The sequence below is a fragment of the Bos grunniens genome, chromosome 15, assembly GCF_055505025.1.
Source record: "Bos grunniens cultivar Pamir isolate PY7600 chromosome 15, Bosgru_T2T1.0, whole genome shotgun sequence".
NCBI classification, from domain to species: domain Eukaryota; kingdom Metazoa; phylum Chordata; class Mammalia; order Artiodactyla; family Bovidae; genus Bos; species Bos grunniens.
The window spans coordinates 46217014-46237724 of NC_141179.1; the positions used below are offsets into that span (position 1 = coordinate 46217014).

The 20711-nt window shown below is 39.0% G+C and overlaps 1 protein-coding gene across 13 annotated transcripts in view; it reads right to left on the reverse strand.

The window, feature by feature from the left end:
* NLRP14 (NLR family pyrin domain containing 14) overlaps nt 1-20711 on the reverse strand; it is a 45367-nt gene that overhangs the window by 4974 nt on the left and 19682 nt on the right. For 6 of the 13 annotated variants that reach the window (XM_086340312.1, XM_086340313.1, XM_086340307.1 and 3 more), the window contains 5 exons: nt 20252-20419; nt 9923-10093; nt 9334-9504; nt 6823-6993; nt 4607-4777 (listed from right to left, as the gene is read on the reverse strand). In XM_086340312.1, the coding sequence (XP_086196438.1) occupies nt 4607-4777; nt 6823-6993; nt 9334-9504; nt 9923-10093; nt 20252-20419 (852 nt within the window). Of the gene's footprint in view, nt 1-995; nt 4397-4606; nt 4778-6822; nt 6994-9333; nt 9505-9922; nt 10094-12389; nt 12512-13356; nt 13464-14507; nt 14653-20251; nt 20420-20711 lie in introns of those variants that run through there. The other 7 variants (XM_086340314.1, XM_086340316.1, XM_086340315.1 and 4 more) reach the window with 7 other exon arrangements.

Genomic DNA, 20711 nt, shown 5'->3' on the forward strand with positions numbered 1-20711 from the left:
TTCCCAATAATATAATAATTCCACTCCTAATTATTTACTGTAGATAAATGTGTACACACCTGTCTTACAATCCGTGTATTTAAATGGGCTTCCCAGATGGTGCTAGTGGTAAAGAAAGTGAAATTGAAAGTTGCTTAGTCATGTCTGACGCTAAGACCCCATGGACTATACAGTCCATGGAATTCTCCAGGCCAGAATACTGGAGTGGGTAGCCTTTGAACTCCTCTGGCAATGCAGGAGACCCGAGTTAGATCCCTAGGTCAGGAAGATCCTGTGGAGAAGGAAATGGCAACCCATTCCAGTATTCTTGCCTGGAGAATCCCATGGACAGAGGACCCTGGCGGGCTACAGTCCATGGGGTCGCAAAGAGTCGGACATTATTTAGTGGAGATAAATGTGTAAACACATATCTTACAATTCATGTTTTAAAATACTCATAGCAGCGCTAATCATTAAAGAAAACAATCCAAAAGTCCACCAACAAAATAGACTGAGCAATTAAGCCCAGCACAGTACAGAAGAAACCTATGATAAACACAAACCTCAATTAAATAGAGTTGGGAGACCAGAAGGGGGAGCTCTCACACCCTGCAAAGACAGCGCAGCCCAACAAGAACTTCTTTCCTGGTAAGGACTCAGCCAGTGAAAAGCCAGACTCCTAGTTCGCTGTAGCCCTCCAGCTTCCTTTTCCTCTCCGTAAACACGGTCTCCTTTCCCTGCCATGTGGAGACTTGCACATGGCTCATCCTGGTTGCACAGCCCAAATTACAATTCTCTGCGGATCCTGAACAAATCCATTTTTGCCAGAGAAATATCTGGCAGTCTGTTTGTTTCAGGTTAGCAATAGTTGGTAGTACGGTCATTCATTGGAATCTTTCATAGCAATAAAAATGAGTAAAAACAGCTGCATGAAACAACTAGATGACTCTTACAATCATAACATTAAGCAAAAAAAAAAAAAAAAAATCATTACACAAAAGAATAAAGTATAATTCCCTGTATAGAAGTTCAAAATCAAGCAAAATTCAAATATATTGTTTATGATTATATATATTATATAAATCTACAAAGGAAAACACAAATTACTGCTATAAAAGTCAAGACAATGTTTACTTCTTGAACAGGAGAGTTGTTGTTGTGATTTGGGAGGGGTAACTGAGAGGAGTTTAGTTTACTGGGAAAATTCAATATGTGAACCTGACCATGATTGTTACATATATCCTTTTTAAAAAACATTAGTTTTATTTACTTTTCTGTATATTTTAAAATATACAGAGCTTAAAAGTAACAGAAGAAAAAAATTATAGAATGAAGCCCACATTAAAATAAGTCACAACTGCTAAAAATACACTTAGGAATATGTAGCATGAGTTAGAAAGATCCAGCAAAAGAAGAGTGAGTTTTAAAAGATTAAAGAATATAGATAAAGAATTATCCATAATTACAGAAAAACAAAACAGATCCAACATAAGCATAATTAGTAATCCTGAAAAAAAATTAAGTCAAATAGATAAAGATAGGAAAGCCTACCAAAAAAAAAAAAAGCACAATCTACATTCTTAATGGCACACCGTTTCCCCAGAAAAATATTATTAAAGAAAATCCAACAAAGGCCAAAGGAAAAATTCGAAGGATATATAGTCCCCCTCCCCCATTTTTTTTTTAGAACAGTAAGGATATTAAAGGGGAAGAACCAACTGATTTCAGACTTTTCTACAACCAGATTCAATGCTAGCAGGCAGTGGACTCTTCAGAACTCTAAGAGGATAACCAAAATATTATGAAGAAAACCAAATGTGTTCATTCAAGTTCACAGAAAACTAAGATATTTTCAGATATGCAAAAAAAAAAAAATATCTCTGGACTTCCCCTCAAAATTAAATAAGAAAGATTACTGACTCAACATCCCTCACTAACTCCTAGTCTACATTCCTTAGAGGGGCAGTTTAGTCACTAAATGTGACAATCCCCTGAAATGCTCATCTCTCTTGGGCTACCTCTTGGGTAATGATTAGATGAAAGGGATGGCAGCTTCTATAAAAAACTATTTTGAAGTTTCAGGATTGTATTCTGGTCATTCTTGGTCATGATGCTTTTCTCGCCCTTAAAGCAACTCCAGGCGACCCTGACTGGTACACCCTCCAGGTGGCAGGTCAGTCAAAAAAGGACTTTGGGATTCAAACTTAATTTAGATCAGATACCTGGATTCTCTTTTGGACTGACAAGGCCATAGCTCGTGAAAATAACAGTCGTTTGGTTGAGTACAATGCTGGACAACTCCCCAACAAGCCAAGATGTGAGATATACGGGTTTCTATAAATACTGTAAGATTTCTTTTGTTCCTCTCCTGCCTGATCCCTCTGGACTGAAGGCCTGGTGCTGGTGGGGGATGATTAGAGAAAAAGTGAAGTTATAGACACTGGGATGGGGCACACTGAGTTCATGACTGGGAGGAAGACTAACACTAATACCTGGGGAAGGAACACCTTAGAACCTGAGAGGTTCAGGAAGTGGGAAGAACCACCACGGTTCTCTGTCACCCTGGATGCAACACCGCCACCTGACAAATAATTACGTGGTTTGCTTGAGTCAAGCAGCAGCTGGCACCTGGACCCACTGCCCAGTTGTCATGCCTGTCTACGTGCTATGAAAACAGAAAATCTCATATGGACACGGCAGATCCTCAACTATTCTGTTATGCCTGTGGCCGTCAAAGGCAGATCCCAAATTTAAGATCCCTTTCACAGGGCGACTGGTATAAACTTGTTTCAATCTGTCTGATGCAAATTCACTAAGATTCTCTTAATGCTGGAACAGCCTGGATTATGCCACATATGGCAAACAAAGCAGTTGTAACTCCTCAGTGGCAGTGCCTGCCCGATACAACCAAAGCAAGGCAATGGTGACCCAAATCAAATATAACAACAGACCCCACACTGGAGCCACCTGTGCACCTTCAGGCTACACGTTTGCATGCGGGGAGTGCAGACCACTGAATGGCTCTTTAATGGTGAAAGCATTGCTTCTGGCCCATCTTTTGCCTCCTTTATTTATTGCCAATGAGACCAGGAGCAGCAGTCATTCTAAATTCCCTTTCTTGAATTATAATCAAAAATTGGACACATTGTTCCTTTTATTGTTACTCAGCTGGCAAAGCCCAGGGCCCTGGGGCATGTTTTAAATCAATACTGCAAATTGGCCTCATCCTGTGCTTGGGAGTCCAGTTGATAGTGACCTTAAATGGCATAGAGGCAAACTGAACAAATTTGGGCCCAGCCTTTGTTGGTCTGACTAATCAGAGTGGCCACAGGAGTGGCATATCTGTGCGAAAATTCACCAGAAGCCAAGACTTCTGTAGAAAACTTTTTCTGTTGTGTAGAAAAATTGTTGGAAATTGTTGGGAGACATTCTTCTATGGCTATGTCACCCTCCTACATGTTTTACTGACAAAAATGCAAGGTCCTGACAACACTTTACCTGATCGTTTCCTGGGATGTGTGTGCAGTGAGCAACCTGGAGGGATGAAGAAATGTCTCCCTCCAGGACAAAGGGCAGGCTTGCTCCTTGCTTACTATGAAATGATGGGTCCCCCAAACTCAACGCTCCTCTCCTGGAATGCAACACCTGCCTGCGCAGGCATCCATCGAGTCCTCCACATCGACCCTGTGGGATCTGGGACGCAAGGGAGACTGCCAACAAACATGCCCGATGCTTATGTGGCTATCCTCTGAGTAATCAAGTCCTCTGTCTCTGATAGGACCCCACTCTCCCGGCAGGATGCAGTAAACAGTGACTGGCTAAAACAGGCAGAATAAAATCAAAAGTCAGACCCAGAAGTAATATCATAATTATTGTGAAATATATATATATAATTTATATGTATTTGTATGTGTGTGTGTATTTGTAAATTGTCAATGGAAACATAGAAAAAGCAACACTTTCTTAGAAGAGCCAGGAAGATATATCATAGTGTCTAGTTTCCACACGTAGAGCAAATTTCTTGACCCAGAGGTCAATAATTCATGCTGTGTAAGTAAAAATATACTAGCCAATAGCAATCCGTTCAAGATTTAAAGAAAATAAAAATTTAAACATTATTCAACATAAAAAGTACTCAGAACATAGGATGAGATTTTGTTAGATTACAAGCTCCTTGAGACCACAGACAGCCTTTTTCCAGGTAGAAAATGATTAGTAAAACCTTTGAGTTACTAAGAAAAATTAATTCAAGGACAGATGGAATATCTGAAGGATAATAGAACATAGAAGACTTAAATTAAGCACTATTTACTTAATATATGCCTGGAGAATCCCAGGGACGGGGGAGCCTTGTGGGCTGCTGTCTTTGGGGTCACACACGACTGAAGCGACTTAGCAGCATACCGTGTCCAAAGCACTAAGGGGGACACAAAGAAATGTGAAGTGTGGCTTCTATAGTAATAACATGTAATACACCGATTTATATATATGAAATTCAGATTTTCATTTTTGAGAATAATTTACCTTCTAGCCCCATTAATTTTTCATCCTCTCTGCATATCTAAATTTCTTCTAGGTATACAAGCCACCAAATACGTATCATTTTCCTAAGGAAAACCAAACTCACCCAAGCCTCTGAATATTGCAGTTTGGATGTCTCAAAGCCTCAAACAGAAATTTCACTCCATCATCCTGCAAGTCATTGTTCCCGAGGTCCAGGCTCTGCAAGTTTGGGTTGTTCAAAATAGCAGAAGCCAGATCCAGGCAGCATGCACTAGTGAGAACACAGCCCATCAATCTGTGAGAAATAAAAAAGAGAAGTGAGATTTTCAGTTGTGAGGCTTTATTAGTTTATTCCTGGAAGGCACGCCCAGGGGAGCCTTTTTTTCCCTAAGCCTTTTCTATCTATAACCTAGGATGCACACGGGAAGGTCTAATGTTAAACCACTAAAAACAGATGGGATTGCTTAGTAAGCAAGAAAAAACCAAAAGGTAAAACTGCTTTCTCCCACAAATAGGCTGTTTTCTAGTAAGCTTCCCAAGTCAAGGGTATAAACACTTATTTCTACCTCTGCCAAAAAAAAAAAAAAAGGATCGGATATAACTTCCCTGAGGAATCCACAGATCTCTATGTCTTCGGTTTCCAATATATTTTTCAAATTAAAATGTGGTTAAGGAATCTAAAAGTACTGTTTCCAAAGAAGAAAGAAGCAAGCTACATACAAAAAGGTACTTCCTTCAAGTCCTTTGGACATTCAAGAGCATTCACAATCTGGCCTTTCTTTCTCTTTCCATATTTTGTCCCCACCCTATTTTCCAACCATACACATCCATTTAACCTACCCTAAATATATCACATCTATCTGCATTCTCCATCTTTTCTCTCTGCCTAGAATATCTGCACATAACAAAATCCTCTTTATCTTTCAAGCCTAAATTAAATAAATTTCCTTTGTCCCATTCCTTGCTCCTTGGGACTTTGGCCACATCCTTATAACAACATATGGAATCTATTATAATTGGCTTTATATTTATTTCCCTGCTGTCAGCACTTTGTAAATTCCTTAGGACAAGAGCATAACCTTAGAGAAAGCCTTTAGTCCCCTGAGCATCTAGCTCATATCTGTTGTTAAGATTGGTTGAGAGAATAGGCATGCCTGCAGAGGCTTTGAAAGTGGCTAAGGAAGCACAAATTTGTCTATGTGTTTACAGCAATGCTTAGGAGAAAAAAGCAGGCTAAGCAAACATCTTGTGTGCATAGGCCACATAGAAATTATATCTCTGTAGCTGAAATGAAGGCACTGGATTTAATGATAAACTCCATGAAGTAAATTTCTGCCTTCCAGGTGAATAATAATCAAAGAAACCAGAAAATCACATCGTAACCCATATCATATACATTTTCTCACAGGAAGTACAGGTACTTATTGAATCCAAGAGTTCAGTCACCTCAGGGTTTATAGAAATGACAATCAACTATTAAACTCATTTGAAAATTTGGTTATCGTAAGTCAATCCAATCTGGCCAAACACTTCTAGGTATACCATTGATCTTCAGTTTATAGTTCTAGGAAAACAGTGTTGGGCTTAGACCCTTAATGACTCACCCAGGCTACTAGTCCCATGGGAGGCCCTAGTAGGAAAGTGAGATTTCTAAGTGACATCTCTTATCTTGCTTCACTTGAGCCACAATATTTACCTAATGAAATACTAAGTATTATGTAGCCATTAAAATAAATAATTATATGTAAGTATTTAAATGAAATACATTTATCTGAAATACGATCATGTAAAAAGGAAACCTCAAAGTCATGTAATCCCAATTATACATACACATATAACGCAAATGTTTGTGTACCCACTCCCAGAGTAAGACAGGCTATAATGGAATTAAAAATGGTTGCTGCTCAAGAATGATTGGATTCTTGGATATTCTTGAAAACTTCATTCCCAGTTTCTTTCAAAGTTGACCTAAGTATAAACCCGAGTTTAAGAAAGAAAAACTAGTAAAGCACAATTCAGCTTCCTGGATTTGGGTAGAAGACACACAACAGACTCCCTGAAGCACAACCAAGGCAAAAATGAAATGGCTACACGCAGATCAACCTGATGTCTCTGACCTTCCTTAACCGAGGGAATGAGAGAAGCTGACTGTAACTACTGTAATAATTGTTTAACAAAAATCTGATGAATAGACTCCTCCAGCTTTTCTCATGCAGAATGAGAGAGAATTGGCTGTGTATTCTTGTCTGACAGGTACTCTGCTCTCAGACTTTCTTTTTCCATCTTCCCTGCCCTCACTGTACTTAAAGCTACACAAAAATAAGGTCACAGAACACCTACTCCAGGTCTTGAAGACTGCAACTTGGATGCCGAAAGGCATCACACAGAAGCTTTACTCCATCATCTTGCAGGCAGTTTGACCCCAGATCCAGGTGCATCAGGCTCTTGTTGTGCAGGAGAGAGGCAGAGAGAGATTCACTGCTGAGTGAAGTGAAATGGCAGCGCCTCAGCCTGCGGGAAGGACAATGTGAGGAAAGATGGAATCACCGCTCTACTACTTAGATTTATACATCTTTGAAGAGGTTTCTAATCCCCTATCTTTCTCGCCAACCCTCCATCTATCTCAGATCAAATACCCTCCCCTTCCTCATTGCCTCTTTGGCTGTCTCACTTGGGATCCTGAAGTTTGTGCCAAATTTGGCTTCAAACTGGATTCTTGTTCTTCAGAATTTTTCTTACTAAAAAGACCATGCTAACTTCCCTATCTTGTACATAAATATAGTATCCTATTACAGAAGTAGCTCTGTGGAGCAGAGGAGCAGGCAAATGGAGTAGAAAGGGAGGAATCATAATTAAATGAGGACTTTCTGTACATATTAAATGTGGCATTTTCAATCAGAAGGGAAAAGATACATTATGCCATAAATGATTTAGGGACATTTAATGTCCTTTACTTTATGTAGGGGACATTTAATGTCCCCTAATATGTAAGGCAAAGTAAATTTAAATCTTATGACAAAATTAATTTGGAATAAATGTTAAAAATTAAGCCATGGTGGCTCAAATGGTAAAGAATCCGCCTGCAATGTGGGAGACCTATGTTCGATCCTTGGGTTGGGAAGATCCCCCGGAGAAGAGAATGGCTACCCACTCCAGCATTCTGGCCTGGAGAATTCCATGGACAGAGGAGCCTGGCAGGCTGACTTTCACAAGACATAATGAGTATGAGAAAGATGACAGAAGTGGGGTTTTTTTTAATGTATTAAACAATTCTTAAGTCATGAAGGGGAAGATAATTCAACATCACGAAAGCTTTAAACTTCTATATTCTAAAAATAACCATAAAGAAAGAAATACAACAGGTAAGTTATTTATAATATATAAAAATAATAGTGATAATGTATATGTGACATTAATAACCATAATAGATATAACAAAAAAAAATCAGGGGAAAGCTAAGCCTAGGAAGAGGAAATTTCCAGAATAGTAGAAACCAAAAAATTTGAAAAGATGTTCAACACAAATCATTTTTAAAGTTATTTTCAACTAATTAATATTGATAAAGAATCTTGTATAGGTTGATGCAAAAGTAATTGTGGGTTTTGCAGTGTTGAAATTTGCCATTTGATATCAGAATAGATTCTTAAATAAATGTGATTATGTTATACATCATTTTAATGCACATTTCTCACTTTATGTTTTTTTGCTAATGACTTATTAATTGCTGGTTATTTTATACTTATTTTAGACTATGGAATTGATGTTAGACAAAAAGCAAATTCAAGCAATTTTCTTATTTAAGTTCAAAATGGATCATAAAGCAGTAGAGACAACTCACAACATCAACAACATGTTTGGCCCAGGAATTGCTAATGAATGTACAGTGCAGTGGTGGTTCAAGAAGTTTGTGCAAAGGCGACAAGAGCCTTGAAGATGAGGAACACAGTGGCTGGCAATCATCGAAGCTGATCCTCTTACAACTATGTGAGAATTTGCCCAAGAACTCAATGTCGACCATTCTATGGTCATTCAGCATTTGAAGCAAATTGGAAAGGTGAAAAAGCTCAATAAGTGGGTGCCTTGTGAGCTGACCAAAAACCAAATAAAATCATTGTTTTGGTGTTGTCTTCTCTCATCCTATGCAGCAACAAGAACTCACATACTTCTCACATTACCTAACAGCAATGAACAGTATAGTCACATCATAACCCAGCCACACCATGGAATACTGTCTTTGTTTAATGGTAGTGATACATATTTAACTGTTTGGAATCCAGAATATGGAGTTGGATGGGTGGACTTTAATTAAATACATCATTTTCTTGTAAGCATTATGCAAGTTGCATAACCTTTCTAAGCCTCACAATCCTCACCTATTCAGTGAGGCACTTAGAACTCAGGTGACCAATTTGACACCAACGGGTACTTCTGTGCAGGTTAAACAAATTTTGCACAGGGCCCAGCACAGAGTAGGGTCACCATAAATGGCAATTATTAATATCATCATCTTCATCATCCTCATCATTGTAGACAACAGGGAAAAAGCAAGGGACATAACATGTCCATAATATTTTCCTAGTTTAAATATATTTCAAAATGTTATTACATGGGAATGATGAAAACTAGTAGACACTAGGACTTCCCTAGTGGTCCACGGGCTACGACTCTGCACTGCCAACGCAGGGAGCCTGGGTTTGATCCCTGGTCAGGGAACTAGATCCCACAAGCTGCAACTGAGAGTTCACACACTGCAATGAGGATCGAAGATCCCGAATGCCACAACTAAGACCCAGCATGGCCAAGTAAATAACAATAAATATATATATATTTTAAAAACTAGTAGACACTTACACTAGGCTCTGTAGAATGCACTGTGGATGTTTCAAGGCCTCGCTCATAAACTTTACTCCACCATCTCCCAACATGTTGTCCGCCAAGCATAAATGTGTCAGCCTTTTGTTGCTGATGAGAACCAAAGACAGATCCTCACAACAAGCTACTGTGAGGCCACAGCTTTCTAAGCTGAAGCAGAAACACAGATGAAGAGGGGTCAGTCAAGTCCCAAAGTGCATGCTTCTCTCCCCTTTTAGAGGGAAGTTAGCTGGTACCAACAACCCCTAAATCTCTACTATAGAAGCAACCTCATCAAACCTACTTAAATCATGAATTTCATTGCAGCCATGGACAAGGTATGGTGAAACAAAATATAAGAGGACAGAGAAGAGCCTGGAAAAGAATGAAAATAAGACCTCTATCATAAACAAAAGAAACGTCTAAAAGTCAAGTGAAAGGGGGAAGGAGGTAGAAGGAGGAAGTCATCCAGGATTGACAAATGAGCCGATTAATGTCAAGACCCAGTTTCCCCACTCAGTTCATAATTATAAGTTACAAAAAAAACTGAACAAAATGTCTCTGTAGAAAACAGTACAGAAAGACTCACGACAGTTTCTCCAGGTTACACTTTGGATGCATTAAGCCCTCGCACAACAGCTTCACTCCATCATCCAATAGATTATTAGTTGACAGATTCAGAGATAACAGGCTCTGGCTTCTCACGAGAGCCTTAGAGATATTCAGACAACAAACCGTAGTTAGGTCGCAGGATTCCAAGCTGGAAAACGATACAGAAAAATAGAAATGACCATTCCTCAGAGAAGAATTATAACCCCAACTCACTCAGCCACAGGGTGTGGTTTCCCAGTCTTTGGGACCTGTTCTGAAAACCCAGCTTCCCTACACAGAATGAGAGTGATTCATCTGAAGCACAGGGCTCTGACAGACAGTTAGGAAGGGGAGGGGAGGAAGCTTGTCTCTCCCATCCCTACCTCCCCAATTCCTTACAAAATATGTATGAAAGCATTCAAAAGAGTATTTTTAAATAATAATCTGTTTTTTTATCTGGGAGGAATTTCTTTTAACAACAACATGAAGAAGGTAGACGGAAGGATGGCTGTATCCTCCTTATCCTCCTTGCACACTTTGACTTCTGAAACAGAACTGAGATGGGCAGGAAACCAGGGGCGAAAGCTGAAGCAACCATAAACTACTGTCAAGATTTCATTTATTCATGGCAGCCAACCTGTGTTTTCTGAGTAACCCTGTCCTTAACAGTGAAAATAAGAAGTAAATTAGAAATAAAATTAAGTATTTCTTAAAAGAGGAAGGGAAACAACAAGAAAGTAAGAAGTGCATGTAGAGCACTTATTTTTAGAGACTCGTATTTACATACAACTTGGGCTTTAAACATGGCTGAGAGTAATATCAGCTATTTGTAAGCAGAGTCAGGCAGTAACATTCCTGGAACTTGTACTTGTTCTACTTATTCCCTTTAATCAAGGACTTATCAACTTGAGTCCCTTGAGAATTGGATCTCTACATCAAAATCAGGGTACAGAGCGGTAGGAACAGGAGCAGCTCCCTCCTCAGTCCAGAATTAGTCCTTAGTGGATGACCTAGAACATGACCTAAAGCTGAAAAACCTTAGTTTGTTCTGAAAAGTTGTTATGGACTGAATTGCACTCCCCAAATTTGTATGTTCCCTATCCAGGATGACAGTATTTGGAGATGGGACCTCTAAGGAGGTAATTAAGGTTAATGAGGTCATAGGAGTAGACTCCCTAATTCAATAGAACTGGTGTCCTCATAAGAGGAGGAAGAGACACCAGGAGTGAGTACATGCCCAAAAAGGCCATGTGAAGACAAAACAAGAAGGCAGCCACCTATAAGCAAGGGAGAGAGGCCTCACCAGAAACCAACACTGCCAGCATTTGATCTCGACCTTCCAGCTTCCAGAACTGTAATAAATAAATTTGTGTTTTCTAAGCTTGCCAGTCTGTGCTATTTTGGGTATTTTATTATGGGATCCTGAGTAGATTAATGCAAAAAGATATTATATCAGCAGCCAACCAGGCAGTTAGGGAAACAAGGGAAATCTTATAAACTAGGTATAGATAGAGCTGTTCCAGACAGAAAAGATATTCCAATATTATGGGATCTGTGGATAAAATATTAAAGCTTAACAGAAAAAGATACATTATACCAAGGGACAGAAAATAAGGACACATATAAAAAACAAAACTAGTAAACAGAAGAAAATGTTTAGAAAGGCTTCTTTTACATTTTAAATGTATAGGACAATGCAGACTCTGTGAAACAAGAATAGCACATCAGAAGTGAGAATGCTTCACATGGGTTCAATCAACCAAAAAAACAAAAATGAAGGAAAAACAAAAACAGAGAACTGAAATCTGTATTTGACACAATAGAGAAAAATCAACATAAATAAATCTAAGAAACTCCCCTAGTAGGAGAGGATAAAAGATTAAGAGGACAAAAGTAAGAATTATATAGGAAGAAAGCTACAGCCATTGACTATCAGTTCAGTTCAGTTGCTCAGTCATGTCTGACTCTTTGCGACCCTATGAATCACAGCACGCCAGGCCTCCCTGTCCATCACCAACTCCCGGAGTTCACTCAGACTCATGTCCATCGAGTTGGTGATGCCATCCAGCCATCTCATCCTCTGTCGTCCCCTCCTCCTCCTGCCCTCAATCCCTCCCAGCATCAGGGTCTTTTCCAATGAGTCAGCTCTTCACATGAGGTGGCCAAAGTACTGGAGTTTCAGCTTTAGCATCAGTCCTTCCAATGAACACCCAGGACTGATCTCCTTTAGAATGGTTGGATCTCCTTGCAGTCCAAGGGACTCTCAAGACTATCAGATGCTCTTAAAAAAGAGACACAGAGACAGCACGTGCAAGAGAGTGAGCCCTGAAGTCATTTTAAAAAATTTAAAGAAATCATTTCTGACAGGGAAAAAACAAAGGTTTCCAGCAGTTCAAAAGTTCAGTTCAGTTGCTCAGTTGCTCTGTTGTGACCAACTCTTTGCAAACCCCATGGACTAAAGCATGCCAGCCTTGCCTGTCCATCACCAACTCCTGGAGCTTGCTCAAACTCATGTCCATTGAGTCAGTGATGCCATCCAACCATCTGGTCCTCTGTGATCCCCTTCGCCTCCTGCCTTCAATCTTTCCTAGCATCAGGGTCAAAAGTAACAAAATGTAAAGCTAATTTTAAAAAATTCTGAGAACACGAGTGAGAAAGTCTGGGAAGGTACAGCTGAAGTGGCAGATTATTCTCAGACTTCTCTTTAGAAACCTAGATGTTAGAAAGTAATATAGCTAAGTCAAAGTGTGCAGAAGAGAGTGGAGGCCTGAGACCCAGATATGCTGTAATTCATCTATGAAGGCAATCCAAGTATATAAAGGAAGTTGGCAAATGTATCATTCACACACACTGCATGAAAACATTAGTTTAAAATTGTACTAGCCAATGGTGCAATGAATCAAAATTAAGATCTTATACAGTGAGAAAGGTGAGTTTAAGAAAACAAAACCAAAAAACTAGCAGTACACACTGATTAAAAATTAAATTTAAAGAATTAAGTATAAATAATTTCTGGAATCATGTGTGTTGCCATGATAGAAAGTTTTAGAAGAGTTCAAAAGGTAGAATATCTAGCCCTTGTAATCCTAGATTAAATGAACATACTGGAAATTATATGACAGAGGTATACTAAATGTATTGCTTTACATAGGGTATTTTAAATGCTGTAATCCTGTTGAATTTGATCAAGCATACATATGAGCGGGAACCCTGAAGAGTAATAACTAATAATTACCAATTAAAAGCAGGCACTATAACTTGCTGGACATGAGACAAAATGCAGCTCATTTATGAATCAAGAAATAGAAGCGGCACTGAAACGTTAAAAAATGCTTCTGACTGGAGATATAAACAGTACATGACCCAGAGTCCCTTTGTTCATAATCTATTTCGCTCTTATCTTTTCCATATTATAAGTTTGAGTTTCTCAATCTCTTTTCTTTGTGCCAATTAATAGAATTTAAGCTATGGACCTCCTAATGCTTGATGAATGAAATATCAGCCTCATAAAAAGAAAATGATCCCTCATTCCCTTGCATCTGCAAAGAAAAGTAGATGGTATCATAAATCAGAAAATATTTTGTAAGAACATTTTTGCTGTGTTTTATTGTTTTATCATAACAAGGGAATCTTATAGGGTACCTGAACCTTACCAATTGTTGCTATGTCTTGTGAGATCAACCTTTAAGTGCTTTTAAGTCTGTAATTTTGATTGCCCTGTATAATAACGTCTTTCTTTCAATACTCAAATTGATATTTTGGAATTCCTAAATGTTACAAATATTGAAAGAATTTTGTTAAATCAGAAAAAAGATTTATCAGTATTCTCATCTCACATTACGATAATAAAAATGTATAATCTTTTTCTAGAGTTTGAAGGCCCTGTCTTATTATTAATATGTAATATCAATCACCAGTGACTCAATCACCAGTGACTCAAAGGGAAGGTGAGAGCTGAGGTTTCTGACTCCATACTTAACCCCTAAATAATGAACTAGCAAAACAGAGAAGATGCACTAACTTACTTTTAGGTCTTGCTGGAGAACCAGTCTCTTAATGCTGCCACTAAAATGAGGCCCTTGGCTGAAAACTTCCAAAGCCTCTTTAAAGTAGACACATTAGAATTTTTATTTTTTTGTTGTTCTTATTGATTGCTGTCTGTGGCTCTTATGAGTTGTCATGGGACACTGGTCCATAAAATGGTCCTTAGGCAATGGGACTGACAGGAAGGAATCTACACTCCTAGAATAAGTTATCTCAGTTCAAGAGGTGGTCAGGGTCGAATTTTATCTGATGGAAGCTGCTACAGCTTCATTCATGAGTTGAGACCCAGTGGAGTTAAGCTCTCCTGTGCTACAGGATTACAGTAAGAAAACTGCCACTCAAAAGGCATCACCCAAGAAAGCCACCATTCCTCGGTGAGGAGGACCTGCTGTCCTAGAGCATGAACTCTTGGGGAGCTCAGAACAGCTGTATGAGTGTATTTATCTTTTCTAAAAATGCGTGTTTTATTTGCAGGTTATTTCTTTTTGTTGCTGAGTACGAGATGAGTTTTCTGATATGAACTAGAAATTGAGATACAGCAGAATGGAGTTGTTGCCAAAGCAGAATGGTTGCAGAAGTTGTCTGTTATCCACGTAGGGGCTGAATGCACCACAGGTGCCAGGGAAATGATGCTCACGAGAGAAAGGGCCTTTCCATTAGTGGGATAGGCTTCATGGGCCTGTTCTAAAGTGAAAGAAAGTGAAGTCGCTCAGTCATGTCCGACTCTTTGCGACCCCGTGGACAGTAGCCTGCACCAGGCTCCTCCGAGCATGGGATTTTCTAGCAAGAATACTGGACTGGGTTGCCATTTCCTTCTCCAGGGAATCTTCCCGACCCAGGGATTGAACCCAGGTCTCCCACATTGTAGACAGACGCTTTACCGTCTGCACCACAAACAAGATAAATCATGGGATAAGTTAATTTGGTCCAAAATTTGAGACTTAAAATGTCTATGGGACTTCTCCCTGATTTTATGAAAGTGAGAAATAAAAATGCACACATGGTTTTTTAGATCACACAAGGTTTTCCATCTCTTTAACAATAAATCTAAATTAAAGAACTTAAATCTCTTACAGTTCTCTTATAGATCAAATTATTATGCTAATATTTAAAAGAATATAAATGTAAATCTGTGTGTATAATTTAAATGAGTTAAATAAATGACATCTTTATAAATTATAATTTTATAAATCTTGGAATCAGATAATATTATAAACATCATGATATCTGGGTCAAGCTTTGAGATATAAAACTGTTTTGCTAAATTCGTAGTTACCAACAGTGATTATACTATCATCAGGTATGACCTAAATCAAATCCCTTATGATTATACAGTGGAAGTAAGAAATAGATTTAAGGGACTAGATTTGATAGAGTACCTGATGAACTATGGACGGAGGTTCGTGACATTGTACAGGAGACAGGGAGCAAGACCATCCCCATGGAAAAGAAATGCAAAAAAGCAAAATGGCTGTCTGGGGAGGCCTTACAAATAGCTGTGAAAAGAAGAGAAGCGAAAAGCAAAGGAGAAAAGGAAAGATATAAACATCTGAATGCAGAGTTCCAAAGAATAGCAAGGAGAGATAAGAAAGCCTTCCTCAGCAATCAATGCAAAAAATAGAGGAAAACAACAGAATGGGAAAGACTAGAGATCTCTTCAAGAAAATTAGACATACCAAAGGAATATTTCATGCACAGATTTCATGCACAGAATATTTCATGCACTCAATAAAGGACAGACATGGTATGGACCTAACAGAAGCAGAAGATACTAAGAAGAGGTGGCAAGAATACACAGAAGAACTGTACAAAAAAGATCTTCATGACCCAGATAATCACGATGGTGTGATCACTCACCTAGAGCCAGACATCCTGGAATGTGAAGTCAAGTGGGCCTTAGAAAGCATCACTACAAACAAAGCTAGTGGAGGTGATGGAATTCCAGTTGAGCTCTTTCAAATCCTGAAAGATGATGCTGTGAAAGTGCTGCACTCAATATGCCAGCAAATTTGGAAAACTCAGCAGTGGCCACAGGACTGGAAAAGGTCAGTTTTCATTCCAATCCCAAAGAAAGACAATGTCAAAGAATGCTCAAACTACCGCACAATTGCACTCATCTCACATGCTAGTAAAGTAATGCTCAAAATTCTCCAAGCCAGGCTTCAGCAATACACGAACCGTGAACTTCCAGATGTTCAAGCTGGTTTTAGAAAAGGCAGAGGAACCAGAGACCAAATTGCCAACATCCGCTGGATCATCAAAAAAGCAAGAGTTCCAGAAAAACATCTATTTCTGCTTTATTGACTATGCCAAAGCCTTTGACTGTGTTAATCACAATAAACTGTGGAAAATTCTGAAAGAGATGGGAATACCAGACCATCTGACCTGCCTCTTGAGAAATCTGTATGCAGGTCAGGAAGCAACAGTTAGAACTGGACATGGAACAACAGACTGGTTCCGAATAGGAAAAGGAGTACATCAAGGCTGTATATTGTCACCCTGCTTATTTAACTTATATGCAGAATACATCATGAGAAACTCTGGGCTGGAAGAAGCACAAGCTGGAATCAAGATTGTCAGGAGAAATATCAATCACCTCAGATATGCAGATGACACCACCCTTATGGCAGAAAGTGAAGAGGAACTAAAAAGCCTCTTGATGAAATTCAAAGTGGAGAGTGAAAAAGTTGCCTTAAAGCTCAACATTCAGAAAACGAAGATCATGGCATCTGGTCCCATCACTTCATGGGAAATAGATGGGGAAACAATGGAAACAGTGTCAGACTTTATTTTTTTGTGCTCCAAAATCACTACAGATGGTGACTGCAGCCATGAAATTAAAAGATGCTTACTCCTTGGAAGGAAAGTTATGACCAACCTAGATAGCATATTCAAAAGCAGAGATATTACTTTGCCAACAAAGGTTCGTCTAGTCAAGGCTATGGTTTTTCCTGTGGTCATGTATGGATGTGAGAGTTGGACTGTGAAGAAGGCTGAGCACCGAAGAATTGATGCTTTTGAACTGTGGTGCTGGAGAAGACTTTTGAGAGTCCCTTGGACTGCAAGAAGATCCAACCAGTCCATTCTGAAAGAGATCAGCCCTGGGATTTCTTTGGAAGGAATGATGCTAAAGCTGAAACTCCAGTACTTTGGCCACCTCATGCGAAGAGTTGACTCATTGGAAAAGACTCTGATGCTGGGAGGGACTGGGGGCAGGAGGAGAAGGGGACGACAGAGGATGAGATGGCTGGATGGCATCACTGACTCGATGGACGTGATTTTGAGTGAACTCCGGGAGTTGGTGATGGACAGGGAGGCCTGGCGTGCTGCGATTCATGGGGTCGCAAAGAGTCGGACACGACTGAGCGACTGAACTGAACTGAATGTCAAATATATTTGCTAAACCTACTCATTGATTTTGGAGGCTCAGAGTAATGTAACATTTTAAGAATTAGTTATGTGTGCTTATCTAAATGCATATACAGAAATTAAACTTCAAAGACAGAAAATAAATTACTTTCTTAACAATACTCTGTTACCATTTCTTGTTCATATTACTCAAATTATAGTAGCAAAATCTTACAGTTCCCTTATAGATCAAATAATTCCCCCAAATCAATGAATTGTCTTATGTCCCATATTATATGCATTTTAAAAGTTAGGGCTTAAATGTTTAAATGATACTTCATTTAAACCTTATTTGGGGTGATTATGAAGCTGTATAAATATACATATGAAGGTTTATTAAATCTGATGAATGAAAGATTTCTGTGAGAGAGAAGAGAGGATTGGCAGTTCAGTTTTCAAGTCTCTGCCTGCTGTATCACCTATGCAGATGGCAGAACTTTCAGTTTCAAAGTGTATACTCTCACTTTGCCAAAGTCTGTGCATGTTTATCATGGCTCATTATGCTTCGGGCTCTTAAGGACTGTAAACAAGTGTAATAAACTGCAAGTTCTTCAAGCCTGGAAAAGCAAACATTTCTACTGGACCATATGCACTCTACCTATTAATATTATAAAGTATTCTATTCTACTTAATAATAGAGCCAAGATTGTGACTCTATGTGATATTAGAGTGGATATCTGACATTCTCAAGTACCTTCTGTTTATATTTGGCAACTAGTCAGTTTCTTCTAGCAACCATTTTAGATGCTCTCTTTCTAGAATGTTAGTCCTAACTCAAAACCTTTGAGGATCTAAGGGGTGTTTTGCATTTATACCATTTTGGCATTCTTCAGGTGGCTGTTTGGTGGAACCAATGATTGCTCCCTCACCTTGCTTGTAACCACAACAGCAGAGTACAGGCAAACTAAGACAGGATTCCGGGCACAATTAGGCAGTAAATGCATGTCCAACATCCCCCCTCCCATGTGTTCAACATATTTTAAGAGCTACCCTGTTATCACAATGTGGAAGAAGTTATTAAGACAGGGAGACAAGATCTTTCTCCTCTTGTGGGGGAAAACCTTTGGTAAATATCATCGTGAAATATTCACACGAAAATTAGTGATTGTGTGTACCTTTCCAATATGTTCATTTGCAAGGGCTGATATGAGTCTCTTTACAATTTAAATCGTTTTAAAACACTATTTCTAAATTTGCTAAGTCCCTGTAGCAATTGGGGATCATATTTGGTGAAACAAACTGGCAAAGACCCACTAATTTATCAACACTTTCGCTGCCCGCATCATCTACATTCAGCAGGGGGAGTGAAATATCAAAATGCAATTCTAAAATGTTAAGCTCAGCATGATCTATGCCTGAACAAGGCAATCGTGGCCACTCAGGCTGTTTCTAACTCTCATAACAGGAGGCCTAAAGCAAACACAGAACTGGAGTTTTTCCTAGGAATATTTCATGATATGAAATGTTTATGAGACTGATTACTCCCCAGTGGCCACCCACACTGAGAAAACATCCAGTCCTACAGAATAGAGTGTTAGACAATATACAAAACTCTGATGACTTCTGCCTCCAAACATTCTACGCACTGGTGCAACAGCCCTGTAATAGTTGACTTGGAGAAATGGTTTCCTATTTGAAAGTCTAATACTTGGGCCTACATCAAGGTTCATCAGTGGAATGCCTTATTCAAATCTCAACTGATGAAAGCAATCTTATCACAGCCTGCTGATCTGTCAAGTGCCAAGGCATTTTTCTTGGCTCCATGGCTCCTACTACAAGAAAACATCTTTCCCTCCATTTAACAACCCTTTGCTGCTAATATGTTTTATGCTTGGACAGAGGAGAAATTTCCTCAAAGTGACCTAAAATGTCCTTGTAGTTGGTAAAACCAATACCCTAGGCTGGCCTGCTGACAATTGAACTCTACACATGATTAAGAATTAACCAAAAACTTTTGCAGATATCCTGTGAATTTCATCCCGTAAAAACTGGTGAGACTTTAAAAAATCCCAATGATACTTTTGCCTATTGTTAAAAAGAAGGTCTTGTTTCAGATTTCACTGGTTTTTGTCCACATAGAGATTATAATTTGCTCCCCACAAATACAGCCTTACCTTGGCCCTTCATGTATCAAGGTTCAGTCTTGCTCCCCTGAACTGAACCTAAGGATTTCAAAAACTTCTAAGGTAAAACTTACTGTAATGATTTTTTGTTTTTCTTTTTTGCTTGTTTTTATTTTGTGAGAAGTTGATTTAAGTGCCTTTCCTTGGAAAATAAGATCTTTCTTGAAACCTGTTACACAATGTGGAGAGCAAGTATGATTGCTAACCTTCTCACTTTTGTAAAGAAGGTCAGGCCTGTCAGTAGTGTGTGAGAGCTAGCAAGTGTCTTGACAGCTGCTGCACTGATATTCCTCAACTTTCTGACCTGGTCACTGTGTTGCAATTACAAGGTAAGGGGGATTCATTATCCAAAATTAAGTTAAAAAAGTTTAGTCCACCACAGCATTGCACACCCCACCCACCTGTGGTGCATTCTTTTCTGTGAGAGTTCAAAGATACAGTGAGTATGCCTGCATTTAAATATGAAAAACTTACAAATTCTGGGTCTGCTCCCATTTTTTCCCCCAGACTTAGAAGATAGAGACACAGAGAACTATACAATGGAGTTCTTCAGTGGGGGAGGTGGGAGGAGTTGTAGGTCCTATTGGGAGGAAAGAAGCCTGAATCTATTAATCCCTGCTATTTTGTATCAGGAAAGTAAATTTAAGTTAGCCCAAAGAATAGCAAGTCCAGGCTGTAAGAGTCTATTTGGACAGACAAAAGTCTCAATTATAAACACACACACACACACACGCACAAAACTCATGACTTACCTTAGACTCTGTAGTTTACAGTCTGGGTGTTTCAAGGCTTCACATAATGACTTCACTCCATCATCCCCTATATCACTCCCTTTCAGGTCAAGATGTATCAGATTCTGATTGTGAGTCAAAGAACCAGAGATACCCTGACAAAGGTCAGGGAAAGAAGTAAATCTCAACCTTCAGAAGAAAAATACACAGGAGAGATTACATCATCATCTCTGTCCCTGATTACAACATCCTTTTCTTTTCAAGCCCAGCTCTTAGACACTGTCTAACTATTTCTGCCATCTCTTATTTGACACTAGGTTTCTCATATTCCAGGTCAAGATCATATACTCAGGATTCAGCATGCTGCCTAGGAAAAAGACTGAGTTATGACTTAGATGTCCATTATATCCTGACAACCAATACTCTCAATTTGTTTTTCAACCTTGAAGGAAAAGAAGGTGTAACATAAGGAAAGCAGAAG